This window comes from Ambystoma mexicanum, chromosome 7p (assembly GCF_040938575.1).
Source record: "Ambystoma mexicanum isolate Mex_15411 chromosome 7p, UKY_AmexF1_1, whole genome shotgun sequence".
NCBI lineage: Eukaryota > Metazoa > Chordata > Amphibia > Caudata > Ambystomatidae > Ambystoma > Ambystoma mexicanum.
Genome location: NC_090939.1, coordinates 451,790,952 through 451,818,094, shown reverse-complemented (window position 1 = coordinate 451,818,094; position 27,143 = coordinate 451,790,952). Strand labels below are relative to the sequence as shown.

At 48.7% G+C, this 27,143-nt stretch overlaps 1 protein-coding gene across 6 annotated transcripts in view; it reads left to right on the top strand.

Annotated features, from left to right (window-relative positions):
- The window catches only part of DCAF6 (DDB1 and CUL4 associated factor 6), a 2,172,363-nt gene that overhangs the window by 191,942 nt on the left and 1,953,278 nt on the right, over positions 1 to 27,143 (top strand). For 5 of the 6 annotated variants that reach the window (XM_069636466.1, XM_069636467.1, XM_069636464.1 and 2 more), the window contains exon 2: positions 3,559 to 3,620. The exons of the other annotated variant lie outside the window; for it this stretch is intronic. In XM_069636466.1, coding sequence (XP_069492567.1) covers positions 3,559 to 3,620 — 62 coding nt within the window. The remainder of the gene's footprint in view (positions 1 to 3,558; positions 3,621 to 27,143) is intronic. 6 annotated transcript variants of the gene reach the window in all.

The window sequence follows — 27,143 nt, the reverse complement described above, 5'->3', positions numbered from 1 at the left end:
ATGACATCACCAGATCTGTAGACCACCCTGTGTAGTACAAACTACTAAATGTAATACATATGTTATCAAGAAATTAATAACAAAGTCGTTTCATCTTATTTGTGACATCCTTAAATGGTGAATCTTGTGCTTTCTTTAAGATTGAAGCGGCAGAAACGGCAGCCTATGTATTTCAGACAAAGTATCCATCGCCTGGGTTGTTCGAAGCACTTGTGCCACCAATGGATTGTAAACTTTGTCCTACGTGTTGAATGCGTTGGGGAAATTGTCAACCTATTACTTGAAAAAAGGCTGTTCATTTGAAACACGGTGATCGTAAGCAAGTGCACCCAGCTCAAGCAGGGTTTGTGCCGTGTGGTCCACTGGCTGAAATCTCTTTTTGGCTCTAATATACCATATTGTACAAAACGAATTGAAGGTGGTGCAGGAACCGTTGGAAAGTATTGTATGCGTGTCTGCTGTCAAATTGCAATAGCTCCGTAGAGGAATTTGAAATACTTTCTACACCAATGGGAGTTTTGGGAGATGTGCTTAATGATCATTATATGAAACTCTTGTTAGGTTGTGGGAATGCCACGTCGATTCTGTGTAACATTTCTGCATGCAAATATTTTGGTTCTATAAAAAGGTCATAACTAGATGGTTGTGGATTCTGGTATCTTGGATGAACCCTCTCGAGCACTATATACATTTAGTTCTTCCTTTCTTGCAATACCCGCCGTGAATTCTTGTTTTGCCTGAAAAATATTCCTTGCTTTAATCCTGATGTTTATTAGACCAAAACTAAGCATCCCCATAATCGAAATAGGAGACCAGTAAATATGGGCTCCTAGAAAGCTACGCTTTAACTCTTTCTTCCATTAGCCTTTGTGAAACCTGAAGCCTTAGCCTGCTGCACCAAAAACCTTAACAAGGACCACCTTACTCCCCTCCTCTCAGCCCTCATAATCCCCTCCAACACGGACAAGAACCCAGAGTCCCTGGTCAAATTGTACAACAACACTGTTGCTCTAGCTGTCAACACTGTAGCCCTGCTTAAAAAGCGCAAAGTCAAACAAGCTTTAAAAAAGAATTGCCTGGTTCACCCCAGAGCTCTTTGCCTTCCCTGCCAAGAAACGTGCCGCAAAATCAGCATGGAGAATAGACCCTTCCACAATTTCTAAAGCCCTGTATAACTCCCTAGCCAAAGAGTACAAAAGAGCAATTCACACCGCCAAAGCCTGCGCCTACAATGCCAGAATAAACGACGCACAATCCAACACCCGCGAACTCGAGTCACCGGTCTCCCCTCCCTCTGACCTCATAGACGACACCTGGTGCACCAAGGTACAAGAAGCCCTCACAGGGAAAATTGCCTCCCTCCAGGCGAAAATCTGCGCTAAGCAACTGGCCATCCTCACCAAAACACCACCAGCTACCTCCCCGCCCCCTCCCACCACTCCTATCATACGACCCATTCCCCAATTTGACTTTCGCCCGGTATTGGAACCCGAAGTCACAAACATAATCAAAGTCCTCAAACCCTCCCGATGCAAAGGAGATGCCTGTCCGGCCCCTATCATTAAAGACTGCACTGAGATGCTTGCACCCATCATCACATATATCAATTCCTCCTTTGCAAAAAAATAAACTGTGCCAACGGTCGTGATGGAAGCCTGGTTCCTCCTGTTTATAAAAAAAAAAGAACAAAAAAAACTCCCTTGACCCCACCGTCCCCACTAACTACTGCCCCATCACCACCGTACCCTTCCTCCTTAAAATCCTCAGCCGTGCAGCATATATCCAGGTCAACAACACCTCGAGGACAACCGCATCCTGGGGATCCACCAATCGGGCTTCCGTCCAAGGCACAGAACCGAAACTTCCTTACTGGACCTAAAGAAAACTGCTAGACAATATCAAAGACTCGGGCAAACTCGCCCTGCTCATCGTGCTGAACCTATCAGCAGTATTTGACCTTGTCGGCCACCAGACACTTTACAACACCTCACCACAATCGCAAGCTTCTCCCCAGCAGCAACAGACAGGATCCGATCCTTTCTAGCAGACGGGTCCTCCCGTGTCTTTATGGACGACCATGCTACACCACCGACACCAGTAACCTGTGGAGTCCCATAAAGGTTCTTGCATCTCCTCAAACCTGTACAACATTTATACCAAACCCCTTTTTGATCATCTAAATGCCCTGTGTATATCCTACACCAATTATGCTGACAACACCCAAATCCTCCTCCCCCCTCTCCGGTTCCTATCACCTTTACACCATAACAATCAACTCTGTTTATGACATTGTCCAAAACTGGATGGCAACCCATCAGTTATGCCTTAACGATGACAAAACAGAGATCCTCAGTGTAGGCCCGGACTCCACCCTCTGCAGCATTGACCCAGCTTACAAAGCATTTGACATTGACAGCAACCGGATCTAAACATCTTCTGCAGCCAAAACCCTGGGCATCTACATAGACGCCACCCTTGACCTCTCTCTCCAGGTAAATGCCATTGCTTCATCTGTTGCCTACACGCAAAACTATTGAACGCCACAAGCCATTCCTCACCACAACCAACCAACCAACAACCCACCATAGCCAGAGCCATCACCGGAGCCTAACTGGATTACTGTAATGCTCTTTGTGTGAACCTCTGAACGCAACTTGTGCAAGCTGCAAACCATCCAAAACAATGCCATCTGAGCAGCTCTAGGTTTGTCCAAACACCACCACGTCACAAAGACTAGGCAAGAAGCCCACTGGCTCCCGGTCCATGAAAGGATTACATTCAAGACCCTCTCCATCATACACAGGTGCACCACAAACACTGCCCCGGCCTGCCTATCACAACGGGTGGAGAAATACATCCCCCTCGCCCTCTAAATTCTACGTACAGTCATCTCCTCAGAGTGCCCACCTTAACTAGAAAGACCTCAGGAGGACAGAGCTTTCCTGTCATAGCCGCCAAACTTGGGAACAATCTCCCCATCAATCTGAGAAGGGAACCCTCCTACTGGACCGTGAGAAAAAAACTAAAAACGTGGCTTTTCGCCTAAAAGATCCACTGAGCTAACTAAGACATTCAGATACCCGTCTCCCCCACCTGCACCCCTGCTCCTCGAACCAAGACCTTAAAGACACCATGACACCTCTCCCCGTCGTTTTTTCTAGTATGTTTCTTGCATTCGCTGTACTCGGTATTTTATTTTTGTCTTGCAATGTAACTGGCGCCTAGATACCAATGGGTTCAGTGCGCTGCAACACATGCAAAAATAAATACATAAATTACCATTTACATATTAATGGGCCTCTCTGGTATAGTTCTGCTTTATTCACAAAATATAATATAAGGACTTTGATGTGCCTAGAAGTCCCAATCTGCAGACAATATTACGTATGCACTATTTTCCAGAAGTTTGTTTTTTTAGTTGTTCTGTGGCCCAGGTGGTAAATGTTGTTTGGAATTCCAGATTTGTATACACTGCTATAAAATGCGTACTATTGTTTGCATTTATTGTGTAGAGTGCAAAACAATTAAAATATGCCAATGCTTTGCCTTTTTAATCAGGAAGAAGAGAATTTATCCAAAAACTAAAACTTGAAGCCACATTGAGTGTTCATGATGGTTGTGTAAGTAAAAGTATTTTATTTCCATTGTTATATATTTGCAGTGTGGACTTTACAGATTGATCAAGCAGAAGTCTCTGATAAATGCACAACAAACCACAAAATCTACATATAGAGTAAAGGGTTTCCAAAGTTAGTCATATTATTTGAGAACGCATTTATATGTTGTATATTTTGTTTTATCTCTTATTCACTCTTTCTGAAAAATTGCTTTATTTGAGGCAATAAGAAATATGTAGTTTGTAGGCCTGTTGAACAGTGTTGCTTTATATTTTGCATGCAATTTTCTTGCTACCCGAAGTGTGACTATGCTACTAGCAATGCAACTTCCATCAATGTAGACAAACCTGTTTTTGTAGTTTAATGTACTTTTGACTGTCCGAGACTTCATTTATTTGTCCGTATATTTACGAATCCACATGACAGAGAAAGAAATGTATACAAACCATTTCAAAGCTGTGTACTCAAACAAAAACCCTTTCTTTGGCATTGTGGTAAGTCAGAATCGGGAGACGGACAACTCGTGTTTTCCAATGCTCCAGATAAGATTTTGAGGTGGGTGTATTTTACTCCCTATTTTTGTAATTGGAGAGTAAATGTAATTTCAAGGGTGTGAATACTAGTCTTCTCCTTTGTAAGCGTAAAAAATGTGACCTTCATCCCAAGGTGTGCAAATGGTTAAAAGTGCATACAAAACTTTAGAAACAAAGCAGAGTTGTATAGCCCCTATTTCATGGATCAGTGGATCACACAGTGCGATCCATTAAATTACCTGACAGGGGAGATAATCCTCTTTGTGGTGCTACTTGTTCAATCGTGTAAAGCTATGTACAACCAATTAGCATATGGCATGCAGGACCCAGAGGAAGTGACAATACAATGCTAGACTCTCAGTACATTGGATTGAGGCGGGGTCACCCACATCATATGGCTGCTATCTGGCCCCCTCAGATAAATGTAGCTGTCTAGCAGCAGACTGTTTTCTCTTCTGTCACAGAGTAGTAATCTGCAGAGAAAGTAAATTCTGAGGAGAAAATTATGTATTCCAATAAACTGTTGAGAAAGTGTTGCCTTCGATTGTCGACCTAGCAAAACTGCTTGAACATTCCTACTCATTTATTTTTTTAAAAAATCCACGTTATGTTCTGCACATCCTGTTTTTTTTTTTTACCTTTATTTATTCAAGTAGACAGATTGGGCATGGGCCGCACCACGCTCACAATTTACAAAACAACTACTGTATTGGGTTCCCATTGCACATCGAACCTTTACAAAGGAGTTATTTCTTTATGCATTACCAGGTTGGACTTTACTCAAATATTCGTGAAAAGGGTTCCATATATTTTTAGGTCTGCTCACTGCAGTTACAGTTGCAACATAGCCCTCCTCCCTTTCATTCACAAGGGTAAGATCTTTGACATTCCTTACATGACGGTGCTGCTGTAGATTTCCATTTCAATAAAATGCATTTTGGGCAATAACACAACATATATTGAGCAGTCTACGTATGTTGATGGACACCATTCCAATATCACCCAGCAAATATTTGAGGGGGAAGAAGTATACGGGGGATTCCAACCATAAGATGCAGTACCCCAGCCACCTCCTGCAAAATAGCAATACCTTGGGGCAGTTCCAGAACATGTGGATCGAATCTGCCCCTTCACTTCCACATTTCATACATTTGTCAACTGTGCTTGGAAAGAAACGTGGTATCCTAGCAGGTGTATAATGCAGTTGGTTTAAGACCTTAAATTGAATTAAGCATAACTGTGCATTGAGCGTAACATCTTTAGTCAGCAAGCAATATCTACGCCATTTGGTCTCATCAGTACTCCTATTTAGATCTCTTTCCCATTTATACCTTGCCGTATTTCGTAGTGCTAGAGCAGCCTATACGATGTTATATAGTTTTGACACTTGTCCCCTTGGCGTATCACTCTGTACTATTGCATCTCTGCACTCACCTGATTGTAGTTCAAGAGGAAACGAGGACCATTTCCGGCAACCTGCCGCTCTCTTTCGGAACTATTGTAGTAATTTAATGGGGTTCGTGCCCAATTGCTCTGATAATTCTTCCTGTGCCATAAATCTCCCCCCTGGAAATAAATCCTGCAGCACCATTTTTTTGCCCGGATCCCAGGACGCCTGTATATCAGGATCATATGTGGGAGGGACGGCCAGGACAGCTCCTCAAACCAATCTTTCTATTATAGGGAATTGCTATTCCCATATACTTCACCCTGAATTATTGATGCTTAATTTGAATTCCTGTAATGTACTTGTGGTGGCCTATTCCCTTTTATAAAAATGTGGGTTACAAGTACCAGAATACAAAGTTACACGAGTTTAAAAGCTAATGCTGCAGAACACCTAATTTCTGACTAGAAACAACGTATGATCTCTGTAAGTTTACCTAAAGGCATATTTCAAAAGAGCCTGTAATATAGGAATTCATTGACATAAGAATGTCCGGGCGAGATTACATTTGTAGCGTCACAGAACAAGTATGCGTTTTACCCGTTTAACAAACGGTGCTCATGGAAATGGACAAAGCGACTTTAAAAGGATATTTGTATTCGTTTTTTTCCCCTCAAATGCCGATCAGTGAGATGGGGCCAGCGTGGAAGTTTCATGCTTTGAGATGCAGAACTGCAGCTCCTGAAACTGTAACAGAATGTTAACAATTGCAGCACGAATGAGGCCCTGTTGCGGGACTGAGCCACCTCTCTACAAATCATGCCCTTATTAAGAAGATGTGACTGGGTCCTGGCCTCTGTGCCATCCGCAAAGATAGTCGGCTATGTTCTGCCCTGCAGTCTGATGAAGGAGAAAAATAATGCATACTCCCTTGACATTGCATTCACTCTCTAATTATAAAAATAGGAAGTACAATATTCCCTTCCCAAAATCTTATATGCAGCATTATGAATTCAGCATAAGTTCAAATACTTATAACATTGTCTATTCGAAGCAGTATCCTTGAATCTGGTGTTTTGGAAATTTGAGTCTATTTAATTTGATTTCCGAAATTGTATTCATGAAAATATACATGGCAATTCACATTTATGAAAGTTCTTTATGATCACTTAATTGTGGGTGCTTGTCTGGTATGGACATTTTGTTTTATAAAAATATAGACTTGTGCCAAAAAGATTTGCTCTAAAGAAACAAGAGCTCTTTTAGCCAGGAAAAAGGCCCATCAGTTAAAGAACCGGTTAAACGAATGCATTCACTCAGTCTGGAGCGGGCTTCAGAAAGCACAGAATCCACTGCCTGCATCTTTGCAGATCCTTCGGGGCTCCACTTCAGACACACAATTAAGGATCTGTCCAGTTTGACCAGAATGTGTGTTTAGGCACATTATATATGCTGTGGTCGGGCAGACATCCAGGCGAAATTGAAAATGCCGTGAAGGTGAAGCCATACCAACTGATGAGAGCTTTGACAAGTAGAGTATGGAGAACAGCATGTGATTGTAGGCAGAGGACACTATGAAGGCAGTGCCACTGAACAGGGGAGCGAGTACAGGGCTGGGGAGGTTTATTTGAAGCGTTAGGCGTGTGTGGTATGGGCACACAAAAACCCCGAGTCATTAATAGTGAACGGAAAAGAATGTTTGGTGGAAAGGGGCAGTGGAAGTAATCGGGATGCGTTGGATTGGGATTCTCTTTGGTGTAGGCAAACGTTAATAATGGCACCGAATACAGATACTTTTTCAGGCAGTTGTGATCTTAATGACTGGAAATGGTCATAGGGTGTTGATGGTGCATCGTGCAAGTGTTGGTAAAGCAGTTTACCACACAGTAGCTGTATTAATGGCTTCTTCTTTTCACAAGAGTCACATGATGTTGTGAATTACATGGGCTGTCACTATAGATGTTCATAATCCTATTATTCTACCTACACCATAGGGACCGATCCCCAGTGGCTACTGGAAGAAAATAAATACATTCACTTGTTACCTGGGAGAAAAAGACTAAAATGTTGCATGACTCCATTGACCTTGGGAGATATGGAAGAGCAGAACAGCGGGGTGTCTGACCAGTGCTACCTGCAACTACCTACCTTTTCCAGCTTGTACCTATGGCTGCCAGGTTTTCATATTGCATATGGTAGACATTCCCAAGCTTGAGGTGTGGCTTTGTATGACATTTGTATTTCTGGTGTGAAAATATCTCTTCGTTTCACTATGAAAACGTCCTCTATTAAACAAAGCCAACTTGAATACACTAAGGTAAAGTTGAGCCAGCTTTTCAATGTCTGCATCATTGCATTGAATATGACAGGCTGAAATCAATGCTCACATTCCTCTCATTGCTATCCTCTGTGAAACGTATCCGTCCAGCCCTACCATCCCTTACAGGGCCCTGCCAACCCTTTTTTTGCTGCAGTTGCTAGTTGCTCACAATCCCATCTCTGTTGCCCTATGATCCTGCTCCTTCCCAATATGCCCATATGCTTTGCCCAATTTCCCCTCGAGAACAGTCCTTTTTGCACAACACCTGCCCAGACCACTACTTTCCAATTAATACTTGGAGTTCAAAACAAGGTACACGCCTGACTTGCATTGATATGTCGGAGGACCCCCACTTTGAAAAGTTCAGAGCTATATTTTCCATCGCTCTCCACATTGCCGCTTCCCGTCCTCACATCCTTCACTTGGTTCCTTTCTCTTATTTAAAGTATCCTTTAAGCAAAGGGCAGCAGATGTATATACCCTTGGGTAATTATCCATTTGATAAGGCAGTGCACAATATTAACGATTGATGGGAACCATTAATATTCAATAAGATATGAGATGACACACAAGTAAATGTTTGAACATATCATTGATTGATCCTTGAAGTGATGTATTTTCCTGACTGAATCATCAGACTCTGTAATGATAGCCGGTCCATACCTCGGAGCTAATGAATACGGAAAAGGTGAATTCAAAGGACAGGTTTGTAATAGAAGGAATGAGCTCTGCGCTGGAGCCTCAAGTTTCATTTGCGAGTGCAAACATCACTTAAGCATGTTTTAAGGTAAACAATCTGTCCTTTTTGAATTGATCAAGCAGTGTGACGCTCAAACCGACTGTCACAAAGGAGGTGATTTGATCTTCATTGATCTAAAATAGTCAAATGCTTGCAGTTAAAACCTGTATTTGAGGTAACTGCAAGCACAGGTTCCAGCGTGTGTTCCTCCAAGCAATAACATGGTGTCTACTCCAGCCTCTTTCTCCAGCATGGGGTCTGGCATGGATTCACATGCTCATGAATATTCCCCGTCGTCAGGCCGGGAATCCTCGGTATAGAAAAAAATCAATATCAGTTTCGTTACTGATCTGTCTTTCTTCGTAGTAACCAATCACTGGTCTCTGGATCATACTGCCCCCAGCCAATGACTGCCCTCTCCCTAAGCCCCGCCTCTGGCAGCCATCCTCAGATTATTACCGCACGTTCAAGCGTTGGGAGTCCTCGTGCTGTAGCTCTCGAGCTTTTGCTGCGTTTTCGCGCTTTTTCAGGAGATTTTTCTAATTTTTCGGTTAAATAGAGCCTCAAGCTCCACCGTTTCTACATCCGATCAACGGGGATCCGTTTCGGAGTTTTGTACGCACCTCAAGGGTGAAGTTTTCGTCGAGTTACGCTTTTGGAGGATTCCAGAAGTTCCGAGGCCTACCCCGGACATGGCTCAGGAGAAAGGAAGCTCGACGCCCGGGAAGCTGTTCAGGACCTGCCCTGGATGCCAGCTTCAGAAGGAGGATGAGCATTCGTTATGCCTCTACTGTCTCCATGAGGACAAGACGCACACGGAGAAGGACTGTGCATTTTGTGGGAACATGTCGGAGCGGACCATGAAGGATCGCCACCTCCGTCTCGCCAACTGGCTGGAAGGGAAGAGCCCGTCAGGCGAGAAGAAGAAAAAGAAGTCTGAGCGGTCTTCTAAGTCCTGTGAGGGCGCCCCGGCGACGGGGGCCCAACAAAGGGCTAAGCACTGCAAGTCCGCGGGCACCGGGAGCGCGGAACGGTCGGGCTCCTTGGCTGCCAGGCAGGGCGCATCCTCCCCGGCGCCATCAATCACGAGCCAACACTCTGGCTCGGGTAAGAGGAAGTCGGAGAACCCGGCGAAGCTTCTGTAGAGGCCCCAGTCGATCTCGAAGATTCCGGCAGAGGGGGAGCGAGGCTCGGACCCTCCCCCCAAGGTGAAGGTGCCAGGCGTCCAGAAGGTGACGATGGCCTTAATTCACCCTGCTAAGACCTCGATTGAGGATGTCGCCGCAGTCCTGGCTCAGCCTGTGGAGGCTACACCAGTGAAGGCACCCTCAGGACCCAGTCTCCCTGCCACCGCGGAGGGAGTCGTCTTTCAGGCCCATTGAGGAGACCCCCACGAAGTCCACGTTGGAAAAGGTGGGGGAGGGGCTGGTGGCCATCGTGGATACGAACACGACCTCTGAAGAAGAGCTCATCGAAGTCGTGGAAGAGGCCCAGCCCATCGGGAGGGATCCCGACGAGGGCGATGACGAGAGCGACGGTGTCGCCGACAAGGCTCCTCAAGAGCCCTCGCACCCGTCGTTTCCGGCGCCGCAGGACACTTCAGCGGCCATTTTGTCAGCGATTCAGTCCTTATGTTTAGAGATAAGGACAAGGTTGCCCCTTCCCCCGACGGAGGTACCTGAGCCAGACCCGACGGGGGAACTGGAGCCAGGACCTTTGGAAAGTCCACCGCATAAGAGGAGGAGGACGCATCCTACGCCACCTCTCCCTCCTCTGCGGCCTGCTCTGCCTTCCCCCGGTCTACTACCCACGGGGATGATACAGGCAAGGACACGGCTACGACAGGTACAGAGGACGACAGAGGCGACGACGGGACATGTCCCCCGTCGCCCCCTGCTCGGGCGTCCCCGCCCGACGAGATTGGATCCTTTCATGCCATGATTTCCAGGGCATCCAAGCTTTTCCAGCTCTGCCCAGAAGAGAAGAAGAAAGAAGGGTTCCTTTACCAACGCCGCGAGGCTAAAAGGACGACGGTCCTCGCCGTACCGCTTCTTGATGACATCTGGGATGAGGGGCTCGCCCTCCTCAAGAACCCTGCCACAGCGCCGGCAAAGAGGGACTGGTAGAAGTACCGGGGCCCCGGTGCTGTACCCTTGTGCCTTCGGGCACAACCTACCCCGGATTCGGTTGTCTCGGCGGCGGCAAAAGAAGAAAGCTGGGGGGGCATCGGCTTCGACATCAACTTCCCCGCCGGACGGCAAGGGCAGGAAGTTGGACACAGTGGGACAACGGATCATCTCATCCGCACCGACGACTATCAAGGCGACCAATGCCCTGGCTATCGTAGCCACGACAGGGAGTTGTGGTTCAAAATCACCCCTCTGTTAGACTTCGTTCTGGACGCCAAAAGGGCTGAGGCCCTTGAAATCCTACAGGAGGGTGAGATTGCTTTGGACCACGCCATCACGGTGGCAACGGACATCGCCGACACCGGTTTCCGTCAGTTGGGCAACAGCGTTTGCTTGAGACGACGAGGATGGCTCAAGGCCACGGATTTCCGCCAGGACGTACAAACCAAGGTTTTGGACATGCCCTTCGACGGGAACAACCTGTTTGGTAAGGCGGTTGATGAGTCCCTTCAGGCCATCAAGACAGACAGAGACTGCCCGGGCATTGGGAGTGCTCCAACAACGACGGCCGTCCTTTCGGCGCTCCGGAGGCAGAGAAGGTGCCTCCAAGGGATCCGGCAGTGGCTCCTCCACGTACCGCCAAGCGGCAAGATCTTCGTCCCAGGAAGCCTACAGGGGACGCGGCAAGTCAGGTGGTGCCCGTCGTCGTCGACAGGGAGGTCCAGGAGGCAAGGCAGCCTCCAAACAAGATTGAACCGACCGTGGGGTCGGGCCCCCGCCGAAGCACCCCGGTGGGAGGCCAGCTGGCGAGGTTCATCAGCGTGTGGGAGTCCATCTCCACCGACCGTTGGGTGCTGGACGCCCTGGCCCAAGGGCACGCCCTCGAGTTTCAGAAGAAGTGCCCTCGCGTTCCACCCGTGGCCAGGAAGGAAAATCACGTTCCTTAACTACTGTTGGAAGTAAGGGCGATGCTCAAGAAGGGTGCCATCGAGCTCGTCCCAAAGAGGCTTCGGGGCTCCGGAGTTTACTCAAGGTACTTCCTTGTAAAAAAGAAGACAGGAGGATGGCGCCCCATCCTGGACCTACGACGACTGAACAAGTACATCAAGGCCCAGAAGTTCTGTATGGTCACCCTCAAGCACGTGCTGGGACAGCTGGAGGAGGGCAATTTCCTGTCGTCGTTGGACTTGGAGGATGCGTACTTCCACATCCCCATCCCCATTCTAAAAAGACACCGAAAGTTCCTCAGGTTCGTGGTCCAAGGGTGGCACTACCAGTTCAAGGCCCTCCCGTTCGGATTGAAGTCGGCACCCAGGGTGTTCACCAAGTGCCTCGCACCGGTGGCGGCGCGGCTGCGCCTACAGGGGATCCGCGTCTACCCCTACCTGGACGACTGGCTCATCCGGGCAAGGACACGGGTGATCGCCGTGGAGCACACTGCGAAGACCGTCCAGCTGCTCACGGACCTGGGATTCTCCATCAACTTTCCAAAATCCCACCTGGTTCCGTCGCAAGTCGCCGTGTTTCTGGGAGCCAAGCTCGTCACAGTGGCGCGGCTGGCCTCGCCGTCGGAGGAAAGGACCAGGACCATTCTGGGCAAGGTGCAGCGTCTGCTGGCCACGGACATGGCCAGGGTAAGATCTATCAAGTCCCTCCGTGGGATGATGTCCTCCTGCATTTATCTGGTGCGCCTTTGCAGGCTTCGGATGCGCCCCTTACAAGAGTTCCTCGACGCCCGCTGGGTCCAGTCGACGGGCAGCTTCGAGGACAGGATCCCTCTCAATGAGACGTTCCGTCGGGCGATCCGGTGGTGGGGTACCCGCTCCCATCTGTCGGCGGGCACAGACTTTCAGATCCCAGCTCACCAGGTGACGGTGACGATGGACGCCTCCCTGGAAGGTTGGGGAGCGCACTCCGGAGATCTTCACGCTAGAGGCCTTTGGCTCCCGGAGGAGAAGTCACTCCACATCAACATTTAGGAGTTCCGCGCAGTGTTCTGGGCCCTCAGGTCCTTTCTTCCGTCCCTCAAGGGCAAGGTGGTGAGGATCTTCACCGACAACACCACCACGATGTTCTACATCTGGAAGCAGGGCGTAACCAGGTCCCCGGCCCTATCCAAGGAAGCCCAGGATCTGTGGCATTGGGCCATCACCCAACGAATGTTTCTGGTGCCTCTTCATCTGGCAGGAATAAAAAACACGATCGCCGACTCACTCAGCAGGGAGCTACGCTCGTGCCACGAGTGGGAACTACGCCAGGATCAAGTGGATCGACTCTTCCGACGATGGGGCGATCCCCAAATCGATCTCTTCGCGACGGCGATGAATTCCAAGTGCCGGAGGTTCGCCAGCAGGTTCCCCCAGCCGAGGAGCATGGGCGATGCTTTCTCGTTCCCCTGGGACGGCCTATTTCTTTATGCATTCCCTCCGCTGCCGTTGCTGCTCCGGCTCATCAACCAGCTCAAGAGGTCCCAGTGCAGGATGATCCTCGTTGCACCGGCGTGGCCAAGACAGATCTGGTTCCCGGACCTTCTGGACTTGTCAACGTCCACACCAGTCAAGCTGCCGACGGACCCAGACCTTCTCTCCAGAGAAGGAGGCGCCATTCTTCACCACAACCCGGAGTCGATGAACTTGCAGGCCTGGCTCCTGCAGTACTAGAGTTTGGAGGGTACGACATCCCGGCCGACTGCAGAGAGGTTCTTGCAAAGGCCAGGGTGTCCTCAACTCTCAAGTGCTACGGACATAAATGGAAGAGGTTCTCTGTCTGGTGCCGTGCACAGAAGATTAACCCCCTGCGGATTACGGCCCCTCAAGTACTGCCATACCTACTGTCGCTGGCCAAAGCTTGACTGGCTCACGCCTCCATAAAAATACATCTGGCTGCAATCTCCCGATATACCAGGACTACGGGACGGGCGTCCTTGTGGTCTCATCGCCTGGTGAAAGAATTCATGAAGGGACTATTCCGATCATTCCCACCGGTGAAGGCTCCTGCCCCGGCGTGGGAGCTTAATGTGGTGCTGACCAGGCTCATGGGGAGCCCCATTCGAGCCTATGCATTCGGCGCCTCTGAAGTTCCTGTCATGGAAGACAGTTTTCCCCGTGGCCATCACCTCCGCACGACGAGTGGGAGAGATCCAGGCCCTATCTTGCAAGCCTCCATACTTGACTTTTCATGACACAAGGGTGGTGCTGAGGACGCACCCCTCCTTTATGCCCAAGGTGCCGTCGGACTTCCACCTCAACGAGCCCTTGGTGTTGCCAGTTTTCTTCCCATCGCCTTCGTTGCCGGCCGAGAGGACTTTGCACTCGCTGGATGTAGCTAGAGCGCTGAAATTCTACGTGGACCGCACAAAGAGTTTTCGGAAGACGTCACAGCTGTTTGTGAACTTTGGGACTGTGAATCAAGGGAAGGCTCTCTTGAAGACTTCCATTTCCAGATGGCTCTCCGGCTGCATCATGCACTGTCACCGGTTGGCAAACCGACCGCTGCCCGGCCGTCCGAGAGCCCATTCGACCAGAGCGATTGCTGCTACCATGGCGTTCCTGTCTGGTGTGCCCCTGCTAGACATCTGCAGGGCTGCGACGTGGAGGTCGACGCACACCTTCACAAGATTCTACTGCGTCGATCGGGACTCCAGGGAGGAGTCCAGGGTCGGCCAAGCAGTGCTGCGCAACCTGTTCGCCTAAGGTGAGCCTGGTGAGGAGGTAAGAGATGCTTAATGTTGAGTTGTTGTATTGCTTAATGTTGAGCCTGTTGCCACCTCCCGTGGTTGTGCATGTGTGTACTGCTATGTATTCTCTTATTCATGAGCATGTGAATCCATGCCAGACCCCATGCTGGAGAAGGAACAAGTTACTTACTTACCTGTAACTGTTGTTCTCCAGCATGGGTCTGGCATGGATTCACATGCAAACCCTCCCGCCTACCCCTCTGCGGCTCTTCACTTGGTCATACTGCCACTTTATGTGCTACCAAATCTGAGGATGGCTGCCAGAGGCGGGGCTTAGGGAGAGGGCAGTCATTGGCTGGGGGCAGTATGACCCAGAGACCAGTGATTGGTTACTACAAAGAAAGACAGATCAGAAACAAAACTGATACTGATTTTTTTTTCTATACCGAGGATTCCCGGCCTGACGACGGTGAATATTCATGAGCATGTGAATCCATGCCAGACCCATGCTGGAGAACAACAGTTACAGGTAAATAACTTGTTCCTTCCCTATTATCAAGGCACATTAAGTAACAGAAAATAGCATCAGAAGTTATGACCTAGTCCACACCGTAACTGATTTTGGTGACTGCATCAATTGATACTTTCTGAAACAGGTTGGAGGGGGATTTAGGCCCTCCATGAGAGCACAGGGAGATGGCGTCGGCCTCTGTATCAAGCTGCATGCAAAAAAGCTATGAGTTCTTACTGCGGCCCACCCAGATAGGGAACTCTGGCTTGGCCCAACTGTCCGACAAGCCTTGAATGCATTTAACCAGCGTTTGACTTCCATCTACTGGAGGAAAGAGGCAGAGAATTCTCAATTAAATGCTGTGGCCAACATTCGTAAATGTTACGCAAAGAAAAATGAAACTAGGAGTATCTGCAAGATTTCACTGCGTAAAAAGGCCGGATACACCTCTTATCTGGAGGTCTGGGTTTTCTCAACACCAACTTTATTAAAGTATTAAAAACCTATGAAATCTCTACAGCCCTATACTAATGAAAAAGATAGGGCTCAAAAGGGTGCTCGTCAGGATGTCGCCCCACAGGAAAGGTCTGTCCATTGTCTAAAAACTTATCTTAGCCTAAACTCTAGATCTACCACTACAAAGGAAATGACAATCCAACTGAAAGGTACCATTGGGGCCTTTTCCCAAATGATAAAATGGTGGCGGTTTCTGACCCCCACTGTACTATCCTCTTAGTAGATTGGGCTTCCTGCCTAATGCACAGTTCGGATCAGATCACCAGAAAATTTCCCTGGGGTTCTATCCCGATGCTCAATTCAAACGGGGATTGTCAACAAATGTTTTTAGTGTTCCTTGCCCGTAGCAGAGCTTGAACAAAAGTAGGCAAACAAATGTTCCTGATTGTGAGTCCCTAGGGCTCTTTGTCCATGACACCATTGAAATATAGTTTGTAACAAAAAGGCCTCCTGGGGTCTCGGGCTACTTTTGGTTATCACACCACCCCGGAGTCTCAGGTTGTAGTCTCTCTCTTGGTGTTGTCCCTCGCTTGGCCCACTGGACCCATCTGGCTCTCACCCGCCCTGGGTCCTTGGGTGGTGCCTTTCTCTCTGCCCCCTTTTGGCCCGTCTGATTCTCACCCTGTTCTGGGGTCTCGGGTTAAACCCCCCCTTGTCTCAGGTTGCAGTCTCCCTTGTGGGGTTGCCTCTCTCTAGGCCCATCGTGGCCCCTTGTGATTCTCTCTTCCACGTCCTAGGGTCTTGGGTAGCCTTTCCGCCCTCTTCCTGCCTCCAAGGAACAACCGCATAACTATTCTCACCTTGCGGTGTTCCTGCAGTAAGACGTTTAACTCAACCAACATGGCTTCTCTTCTCTGGCTCCTTATGGCAGTTCCGCATCTATAGGAGGAGTGACTCCTTTTCCCTTGCAGCTCAGGTGGTTCTTCGGCGTGGCGTCCCAGCATTCCACTTTAAAAAAAAAATGTTTATTAGTTATTCAAACAAACAATACAAACCAAACTTTCAGTACATACAATAACATTTCAATTATACATCGCTTATTTTGTTCACTGCTTCCCATGTCCCACCCCCCGTTACGAGCCCACTTCCTCTAATGTTCTGTACCCACGATCTGCGACAGGGTGTTCCTTTCCATGGGTTCTGTTGGGTCTCGCATTGACCCAAATAACTCTGCTATTAATGATTTCCATGCCATCAGGGTCTGTCTCCTCTCCCCCCCTACATTGCTAGCTTCCTGCCATACCATAGTTTCTGCCTCCGCCCATTTCTGCAAATCCTTCCACCATACCTCCACTCGTGGTTTGTGGCATGTCTTCCATCCCATAGCAATTCTTCTCTTTGCAAGTACATATGCCAGGTCCTTTAGCTTGCTCACATGCTTACGTTTCTGTGGCCTAGGGAACCCACCTAACAAGCAAGCCCATACTGTATCCACCACAATCTTAATCGCTCTTTCTGCTAGCTTGTGTGCCACTTCGCTCCAGAAGCGCTCAATAACCTGGCATGACCAAAACATATGCACCATGCCCGCATTCTCTTCATCACATTTAGGGCATGCTTGCCGTCCTGCATTATTAAACCTAGATATCCTCTGGGGTGTCATATATGCTCTGTGCGTGATATACAACTGTATCTGCTTTAGCCTAGCGTTCCTAGACACCTTCCTATGATATCCTTGGGCTCTTTCCCACATCCCATTATCCATCTGGGCTCCCACTTCCCCTTCCCAGTCTTCTCAATTGTTCTATTTCCTCCCCCACTTTAGACATCACCATCTCGTATATTCTGGATATCTCGTGTCCCCCCTCTGCTATGTCATATATCATATCTATAGTAGCATCTGGTTCCTCCTCCAGTACAGGTTCAGGCCACATTTTCCTGATTCTTCGCACCAGTCTATGGTACGTGATATTCTGGCCTGTATGTAGCCCGGTTTCCTCCCCCAACACCTCAAAATCTAATATGGTCCCAGCTTGCCAAATATCTCCCATGGTCACTATTCCAACCGGTTCCCAATGGTTCCTAATTATCATCCGTAGTTGCTTTTCTCCACCTGCCAGTGCAACCAGTGGTACTTGAGGGGAACATGGGGATGGGTTCTCCATTATCTGGCAGGCCCTATGCCACATCCTCCATCCAAGCACCATCATCTTGGGACGCCCTTCCACTTCGCTTTGGGCAGCCACATAATCTCTCTTAAGTAAAACGGGGCACAATCTTGTCCAAACAACCTGGATTCCGAGGTACTCTCCTCTGAGAGCCATTTGGCCACGTATTGCAGCTGGCCTGCTATATAATAGACTTCCTAATTAGGCAGTTTAATCCCCCCTCTCTCATAGAAGTTCTGAAGCTTCCAGAGGGCCACTCTGGTCCGTGTTCCATGCCACAGGAAGTCCCTACACATACTGTCCAGTCTAGTGAAGAACTTCTTTGGTATCCAGTGCGGGATGTTCCCAAGTAGTGTAGGAGCCTGGGCAGGACCACCATCTTCAGCATCGCCCCTCGTCCCATCATTGCTAAAGGCAGCTTTACCCAGAACCTCATGCAATTTTCAATTTTCTTAATGGCCTCCTCTGTGTTGCACCTATGCTCCTCTTCCACCGTGTAGTATATATCTATCCCTAGATAGCGAAATGTGCTGACCACCCATGGTATCTGTAACACCGGTAGTTGTTTCAAGGGGATCCCTTTATATCCGCCCAATGGGAACATGCTGGACTTCTGGGGGTTCACCGCTATGCCAGACATCCCTACATATCTTTCCATTACCTCCAGGATATATTGGAGGTTTTCCTCCGGATGTCACAGATACAACAGCACATCGTCTGCATATAAGGATTTCAGATGTTGTTCGCCTCCCACAGCGATGCCTATCGTATCATATTGTTGCCTCAAGTAGATCGCTCGGGGTTCCAGAGCCAATATATAGAGCATAGGGGACCATGGGCAGCCTTATCTTGTACCCCTACAGAGTTGCCACCTTTCGGATATCAGTGCTCCAGTTTTAACTCTGGCCAGAGGTTCACTGTATTACATTTTAGCCCACTGTAAATATCCAGGACCCATCCCATAGCCAGCCAGTGCCGCCAACAACCATGGCCATTTGACCGAATCAAAGGCCTTTATTGCATCCAGTGACACGATTGCCAGTTCTCCTTCATTCTCGTTTCCATATTCAATGACTCTATGGAGCCTTCTAAGATTGTTGGATATGTTTCTATTAGGGACAGCCTGTCTGGTCCGGATGTATTAATTTACCAATGACCCTCCTCAATCTATTTGCCAACATGGCCGTCGGTATTTTACTATCTTGATTTAAAATTGATGGGGGTCTGTACGAACCGCAGCTATGCCCGGGCTTGTTAGGTTTGGGTAGCGGTATTATAATCACTTCTCTAAGTGACTCCGGCAGTCTGCCCCGCTCAGATGCCTCATTCAGCATATCCAACAGCGGGAGAAGCACCTCTCCTTTGAATGTTTTATAGAATTCACTTGGGAGTCCATCAGCCCCCGGGGTCTTACTAGTGGGCAAATGTCTCACCACCTCCTCTAGCTCCTCTAAAGTGATTGGTGCATCCAGCTCCTCTTTCCTCAGCGCTAATCTGCGGCAATCCTATGTCCTCCAATGTTTCTACGATCATCGCGCTATTATCCTCTCCATCATCGTCATATAGCCGCCCGTAATAGTCTGCAAACCCCTGGTTGACTTTCTCTTGGGTATCAACCACCCTTCCGTCTTCTCTTGTTATTGTTCTAATCGTGGGTCTAGGGGTTTCACTCTTATAAAGCCATGCCAAAATCCTCCCTGGTTTATCCCCTCCCGCATGCTGTCTCTCTATATATTTTTTATAGTTGAGGTTACACAGTCTCACCCAGTGCTCAGCACATTTCTGCTGCAGCCTGAGTATCAGTTCATTGTCTTCTTTAGTATTATTACCTCCCTCCAGTGCCCTTTCCAATTCACCCTCTGATTCCCGCAGGTCAGCCAGGATCCCACCTTGCAGTCCTTTAGATTTTGCTATGGCTACCCCCCTCATCACAACCTTGAAGGCCTCCCACAATGTGCCCGCCGAGTCCACACTGCCAGTATTCGTCTCAAAATAGTTAACAATCTCCTCTCTCATATCCTCCCGAAAGAGGGGGTCTCTCAGCGCCTCTGCTCTGAGGCGCCATGTCGGTATCCTCGCCCTCAGGGGACGATATTGCCACCCGAGTATCAAGGGCAAGTGGTCCGAAAGGACTCTCGCTTTGTATTCAACGTGCGTGATCTCTGTCATTATCTCTGGTGTGACAAAGACATAGTCTAGCCTGGTATGTAATTGCTGTGAGGCAGAATAGTGCGAATATTGCCTCTCTTGGGGGTGTCGCTCCCTCTATGCATCTGCGAACCCAAAGTCATTCAGCAGTGTCTGCAGCGCTCTAGCAGCTGGGACAGGTCTATCCATTATCCCATCTGATCTATCCACCTTAGGGTTTAATATGCAGTTGAAGTACCCCCCTGATGATCCTGCTCTTCCTCCTGCTCCGGACAGCCCTGTAAGTCCAGCCATGCAGCCGCTTCCTCTGGGGTATCAAAGAAGAACACTTTGCTTTTATGCAAGACCTTTAGCTTCGCAGGGTACAGCAACATGTATTTGATACCAACCATGCGCAGTCTCCTCTTGACGGTAACATAGCTGTAGCGCTGTCTCTGCACCAACATAGTCAGGGTACGCTGTGATGTTGGTAGATGCCCTTTCTATCGTTCCTCCTTTGCGAAAATACTCCAGGATCTTCTCTCTGTCTTTGTAATTCAGGATCTTCACAATTATCGCTGGAGGTGGAGCCCCAGGTTGTGGTTTCCTCATCAGGGCCCGATGTGCACATTCAACCGTAACCCCCGGCGAAAGCTTGTCTGCTCCTATTGCTTGGAGGATCATATTCTCCACATAATCCGTGGGGTCCTGGCCTTCTTCTCCCTCCGGCAGGCCGGCCACCCGGATGTTTCGTCTTGCCCTGCCTTCTGCTTCTACACGGTTCTCGAGATTAGCCACCTGCTGCTTTAGTATGTGGACCTCCTTCGCATTGCTTGTGCTGACATCCGTATTGGTCTTTACTGCACTCTCCAGGCCACTTGTCCTTTCTGCCAGCGCTCTGACGTCTTGTCGCAGCCGAGTGACTTCAATTCCAACTGCGTCTATTTTATTTTCAAGGGCCGTCCGTAGATCCGCCATCGCTTTCCCCCATGTGGCCCTCAGCTCTGTTATAGCTGCTAGTACCTGGTGGTTGTCTCCTACTGCGGTACTATCCACGGAGGCCGCCGCTGCCCTCTGGGCCGAGGCAGTAGGAGTCTGCTGTGTCTTGGCGAAGGTCTGCATTGTGGGCTGCTTGCTCTTGGCCTTCGCTCCTTTCACCAACATCATGCAATCCTATCCATATGATGGCAGAGCGACGTTCTAGTTGTCTTATTTAATCACCCGCACACCGCTGCGTGCAGTAGATGTGTCCTGCAAGCCGCACTGATTCCCTTGCACAGCTCGGTCTGCTTTCCATTAGTTACTCAAAGTAGCAAGACTCTGTATGGCGGTTCTGCACGTGCTGGTGCCTCTGCGACTTCATGGAGCGTTCAATGCGCATTCGGGGATCCACTGTTATTTATTGTCACTACACCCGGCAACTGTTCTCTACACGGGTCGCTGTTAGGGAGAATTCTCTGTTTAGGCTGAATTTCCTAACCTAGTGAGTCCCCCAGCAGCTTTGCTGGATTTTTGGGGTTTATTTTTTTCTCCTGCCAGGAGTGAGACTCTTTTACCCTCCCTCCTGGACATGACTTGAGAGTGTTTTCTGTGACTTGCTATGTGCTTATGGGCTAGGGGGTAATTTTCCCCATAGGCCATCATTGGTTTTTGGAATGTGTGTTACACAGCACCCTCAGTGCAGTAACACAGGGGTGTCTTAGAGACCCCCAATCATAGACTCCACACCCTGGGACTGACTGTCTCCCTGGGTCAGTAAAGTTACCATTGACTTTACTAGTCTTAATTTAGGAACTTAACCAGTACAAACCATCTTACTGTGGAAGTACTGGTAGGGGCAATTAGATTGCCCCTGGGTCTGTTGTCGAGGGGGTACTGTCCCGTCCCCCCTCGCCGAGTTCTGGCTGGTGGCAGTGGATACCACGGAAATATTCCACCGGAATACTTCCCAATGGGATTTCCCATTGTTTTTAATGCACCACTTTTTGGTGCAATGTTAAAGATACCGCCGGTTTATTTATTTAATATAAATTCACCGGTTGGGATTTTTTGCCAGAACTCGCCGCCAAAATGGCGTCTAGGTTCACTTCAGTAACCCTGAACCCGAGTCGAGCCTTTGTTCCACTTTTGGCGGGCTTCTGCACAGAAGCCCTCCAAAGTGGTGCCATTCTGTCTGGGTACCACAGGGGGTGTGGGAGGGGGTTTAGGCACCCTGGACTGAGTTGCTTTGCCAACTCATGTCGCACTCTAGTGTGATTGGCCCAAGTGGTGAGCCACCCCGCTCACCACTTAGCATGTTTGAGTGACAGCTAGGCTGCATGAATGGGGGTTTGCTGCATAAAAGCAGGGTTTTTGGGACTGGTTCTTCAGAAGTCGCCACAGGACCTAAGAAGCCGAAGAGGGAGAAGCCGAGCCGACCTGCCAAGACGACACCACCGGTGGAGCCCTGCAGAACCGTCTCACCACCTTTCCCGACGACAGAGGAGATCTCCCGCCGGAGAGTCTTCTTCCCTTAACTGGTGGGGACAACCAGTTGCTGCCTTCTTTTCGCCGTCCCGAAGCATCTCGTGGCCGCCTTGCCTGTGCCAAGCACCCCGGCAACCGGGATACCACTTTTTACCTCAACCGCGAAAGAGGGGTAAAACCCTTTGTGTGCGGAAAACTCCACGGCTGGCCTCATCCCTGGTAGTGCAACGACATTTAGCTTTCCTCCACGTCGAGATCACCTCTTCCTCTGGACGACGCCGCGACTTGCACCCACTACCAGGAACGACTACCACCGCTGGAGGATCCTTTCCACTTTTAAAGGTACTGTGTTCCGCCCGGCCTCCCTTGCCACCGATTGTACGGGGTAGATTTAGTCCTCGGCTCTCGAACCTGGGTAGGCCTGGGACACCCTAACTAAACTTTTCGGAAACGTAGTAAAATCTTTTCTACTCACCTGCAAAGACTTGTGACATTGTGTGATCTTGGGCATATTTTCGCCTGGCTCCCTCTAAAGTGGGCCCCGAACTAATTTTCCTTGTTCCACAATTGACTGCCTTTTCTAACCTTATGTGAAAAGTGTTTTACCTTACTGCTCTCTTTATTTCTGCCTTTTCCCTCCCTTTTTTAATAACTTGTTGGAGTACCATCTAACGTTAAGCGCTCACCTCTGGTTGAAAATAAGTGGTGTTAACTTAGAATTGTCCAACAAATGATTAGGGATGTACATATGAGTAATAGTAACTGTGTTTTGACTTACTTACCTTTTTCTGTGCTAGTGTAATTTATGAGTGTGTCTTTAATAAATAAGTTTATACTTTTACACATAGCTCTGGTCAGTGTTTGCTTGTACTACTGTGCCTCTGTACCTGTTGTGTATCCTCTGTATACTGTCTAACTCTTCTTGAGGGAAGTCTGACTGCTCAGCCACAGCTACCACGGTGAATCTGTGTGGTACAGACTGCTACCAAGTGGGTTTACTGCCAACACCTGTAGTCTTAAATCTTTTGCAGTGGTCCCAGAGGGAACTGCACAGGTTTCTGCCTAACAGTCGCTCCGCCACACCTTGTCTCATAAAATGTGGCCCTGTTATCCCCGGAGCACACAAATGCGGGCGGCAGGGAGCCGCGCGCATGATAGTCGCGTATGGCCGGGGGGCGCGCGGACTCCAAATGCCGTTCCCCACTGTTCCGTGCACACGGACGCCACACCGGCAACCTAGGTCCGCCCGTCGCTCCAAGTTCCAAACAATGGCTCAGCGTCCTCGCTAGCAACCGCCGCTCACCATTTCAGGGGCGAGACATGCGTTCAACAAAGCTCTGCACGACCTCCAAAGGACGGTGTCCCCTTCTCCGCCTCGCCGCTCGGGTCTATTCAGCTGCTCCCACTGCCGCAGCTGCGCCTCCTTTGTTGTCTGCCATTTTGGTTACTTTGTTTCGGAGCTGCCGAATTATTGTAAGTCAATTTCCCTCCCGTTGCTGCATACGATTCACTTGGTTTTTGTAGTTGTAGTTGTAGCAGGGCACCCGTTCACACGCCCGTGCTTCCATTCCTGAAGCGGATTGATAATTTTTGATGCAAATTGCATGGATCGATGTTGGATCCACCGGAGCAGCTCTCTCAGGCATGTCCTATTCCATGGCTAGTTAGCCACGCCCCCCGCGTCCCAGCATTCCACTTGGTTGTACCTTGAGCATGGTCCTCTCTGGGAGAACTTTTCAGGCCAGTCTAGTTTGGTTCAGCTGCAGGCCCTGGATTCGTCACAGCATCGTCACAGCATCCATTAAAAATCTTTGTTGATTGTTCTCTTTATGTCCATCTCAAAATGAATACAAGTACATATCCTTTTGTATTGATCCTGCGCCCAGGGGAAAAAGCCAATTGGAATGGTAATTGGTTGCTGTTTCCCCGAGTGCAAGCTCCTCTTGGATTTCCACCTGGCTGCCATTATGCTACACAAAATAGTCAGATGTGAGTGAGAGCTCTGAAGCTGTGACCCTACTAGGGATCAAGAAGTGGGGCGGTGCAAATCCCACAACAAATCAATATTTCTTTGTGCTCTGGTGCACCACCAGATGTCATACAACATATTAATGACGCTGGACCTGCACTTCCCTTGGCCATTCTGAGGCTCTTGTGTTGTTGGTGGCTTGTGTCGGAACTGGGGAGGCTTGCAAGACATGTTGCCAGTGGGCTCTATGAGAGTAACCCCTTTCATATGTCTGCCCCTTTCTGCCTCTCCTAGTGCTTGTTTCCTCAGTATTTGCCCCCTTTTTGTAGAGCGATCCATTGCTTGCAAACTTGGTTTGCACTTTATAAATGCCATACATACATACATGAGGAGGAGCAGGGAGTGTGCATCGCATCATGCTAAGGGGGCATCCATACCACGCTGCTGATCGAGGAGACTTCTTGACTGTACATAACCAAATGTGCTACTGTCATCCACACGTTAAGAAACTTTACTACAAAGAGAGAGGTGCTCTTGCAGTTGGGCCTTATAGCTCAAACTAATGTTGAAAGGAGTAAAGAGCAGCAACAGACAGGTGTTCATCTTTGTTCTGTTACAGAGGAGTAGAGGAATAAAGAGTCTGGAGGCAAACTGGACCCTCTGGTGGACAAATGCACATCAATAAACTGATGCAGGGAGAATCGCAACCTTCTAAAACTCCTCTAAAATGATTGGAGAATACTACTCCACTTGACGTCAATGGGCACATGGGGAGGCAAGTACAGTCTGTGACAGGGTACGACAACTGACTCTGTTAAGAGCGGATGTGGACCCTTCTCAACCTGGGGTCGTAGGTATACCAGGATTTGTATTGAAGCCAGTCACTCCTGCGAGGTGGGGTTTTGGAGTTGGGAGGGCCCCACCCTCTGTCCCTTGTACATGGCCTGGTGTGAAAGAACTGAATACCACATTTTCTTGCCCCATACCTGCCATAATGCTGGCCAGTTTCTTTCTACTTGTTGCATAGGATTGTGGGCGGTGTAAGGAAGGCATGGTATTGAAGCAAGACAGACACAAGTGACCACAGTTCAACATGGTTTATTGAACTTTCACAAGGGGGTGAAAAACGCCTATCTAAACCTAAATCTACAAATGGGAGCAAGCTACGACCATCAAAATAATAATAATGCAGTCCTAGTGGAGTCTTGTCTAAATAAAAGAGCCAATACTAAAAAAAACTATTGCCAATTCTTACTACTACTTACAAATAGTGTGGGGGTAATGTTCATGAAAAAGAAAAATGTTCACAAAATAAGTCGGGATACTTGGGCCACGCTTTCAGCACAGGGCAACGCGGTTCTCTCAAGCAAAGCGCACACTCTGGCTTCCTTGACACAAGGATACAGTTCCAAATTCAGCATCAGGGCCTTCTGTGCGTGCTCATTTCTCTTTTCCATCAAAGTCTCTTGATTTGGAGGCCCTGGTGTACAAAATAAAAAATGGAAAGTTCTTTTCTTCTTATAACTTTATGATTTGGGTGTCCCTCCCTGGATCCCCTCAGCCAGGCTCAGATCCTCTTCACAAACAAAAGGTTCAACGTTGGATCCTCCTCTTCGGGGTCAAATCTGTTTAACCAAAACAAGGTTCAATTAGTCTCCCTTCAGCCGGGTTCAGACCAATTGGCTTTAATTTATACTATCGAAGACTTTCGAATGTGCACAGGGTTTAGCAAGACCTGTTGCATGACCACTTCGATACAAAGTTCTCTTTTCACGATGCAGTTGCCATCCAGTTGTATACCTAACAGAGACCTTCGAATGAGCACCCACGTGGTGCCGGACCACTCTGTACATGGTATCTTTATTCGGCTTTTTCAAAGTACATTCACTCCTTTAGTTTCCACTTGATAGCACCTCTCATCACATGTGCTTCAAACACTGTTCTTTATGGATTTCTTCATACAATGTTGCCACTTGCAACCTTGGTTAAAACACAAGCTGATTTACTATCGGTTTCCCCGACTCACCGGCTGTGCTGCTTTTACTTGTGCAGCTTTCTTGCAGGAGCCAAGGAGAGTGCGACGGCAGCAATCGCTTCTCCCGGCCTGGGTTATCTGCACTGGAGCGCCCCAGATACTTTGGATGCACAATGTAGGTTTGTTCAGCTTCAGTTCCCGGTCTTAGGCTTCTAACTTTCCCAAGGCTCATAAAAGTAGTGGTTTCTACAGGTCAAGGATACTTCCCTTCTTGCAACCCTCTCCGGTCTCTCTGCCTTTCTCCTCGTGTTAAATCGCCACCTTGGAGCTGCTGCTTCCTCATGTGCTTTTCCTCGCTCATGCTTTAGTGCTCCACCTTTTATGCGTGTGGGGAAGTGTGATGGGAGTCAGGTGTTTGTAATGATTAGTAATTAATTGCCTGACCACGGTGTTGGGACATGTCAGGTATACGGCTCTGGTGTTAGTCCGTTGTCGCTCACAATTAACTGTCCGTGAGAAAGTGTTTGTGCCTGGAAAGGGGGTGGAGGGGGCTAAGCTTCCAGGTATCCTACTTGGTGGAATGGGGAAAAGGTGTTACAGGAAATGGGATACCATGTCTCATCCTTCGGTGTCCCACTCTCACTCCCTGAAGACCCCTCACCCAGGTGATCCGCCCACACTGGCCCACGCCCAGGAACTGGATCCAAAAGCGATGGCCGTGTCCTGGCCACCCTGGATGACAGATCCCTGGGGACTAGCGGGTGAGACACCTTCAGGTTTTTCACAGCGGTTTGCACATCAAGCCAGCACCCCAAACAATCGGTGCAATATGAACTACAGCAATATTCTTACCTTCACCAGGGCCGTGGTGCTGTCCCCATATCAAATCGTCAGTGCAGATCCTCTGGCCGGATCTGATACAAACTGTGACTTGTTTGTAGTTTGAGCAGGCCGCCATTTCCAAATTTAGGGGGACCCTCCCCATATCTCTTCTTCACAAGTTTATGGATATGTTTTTTTCAGTGTGCAGTTTCTCTAAATGTATCCAGTGTGCTCTTAATATCTTTTGT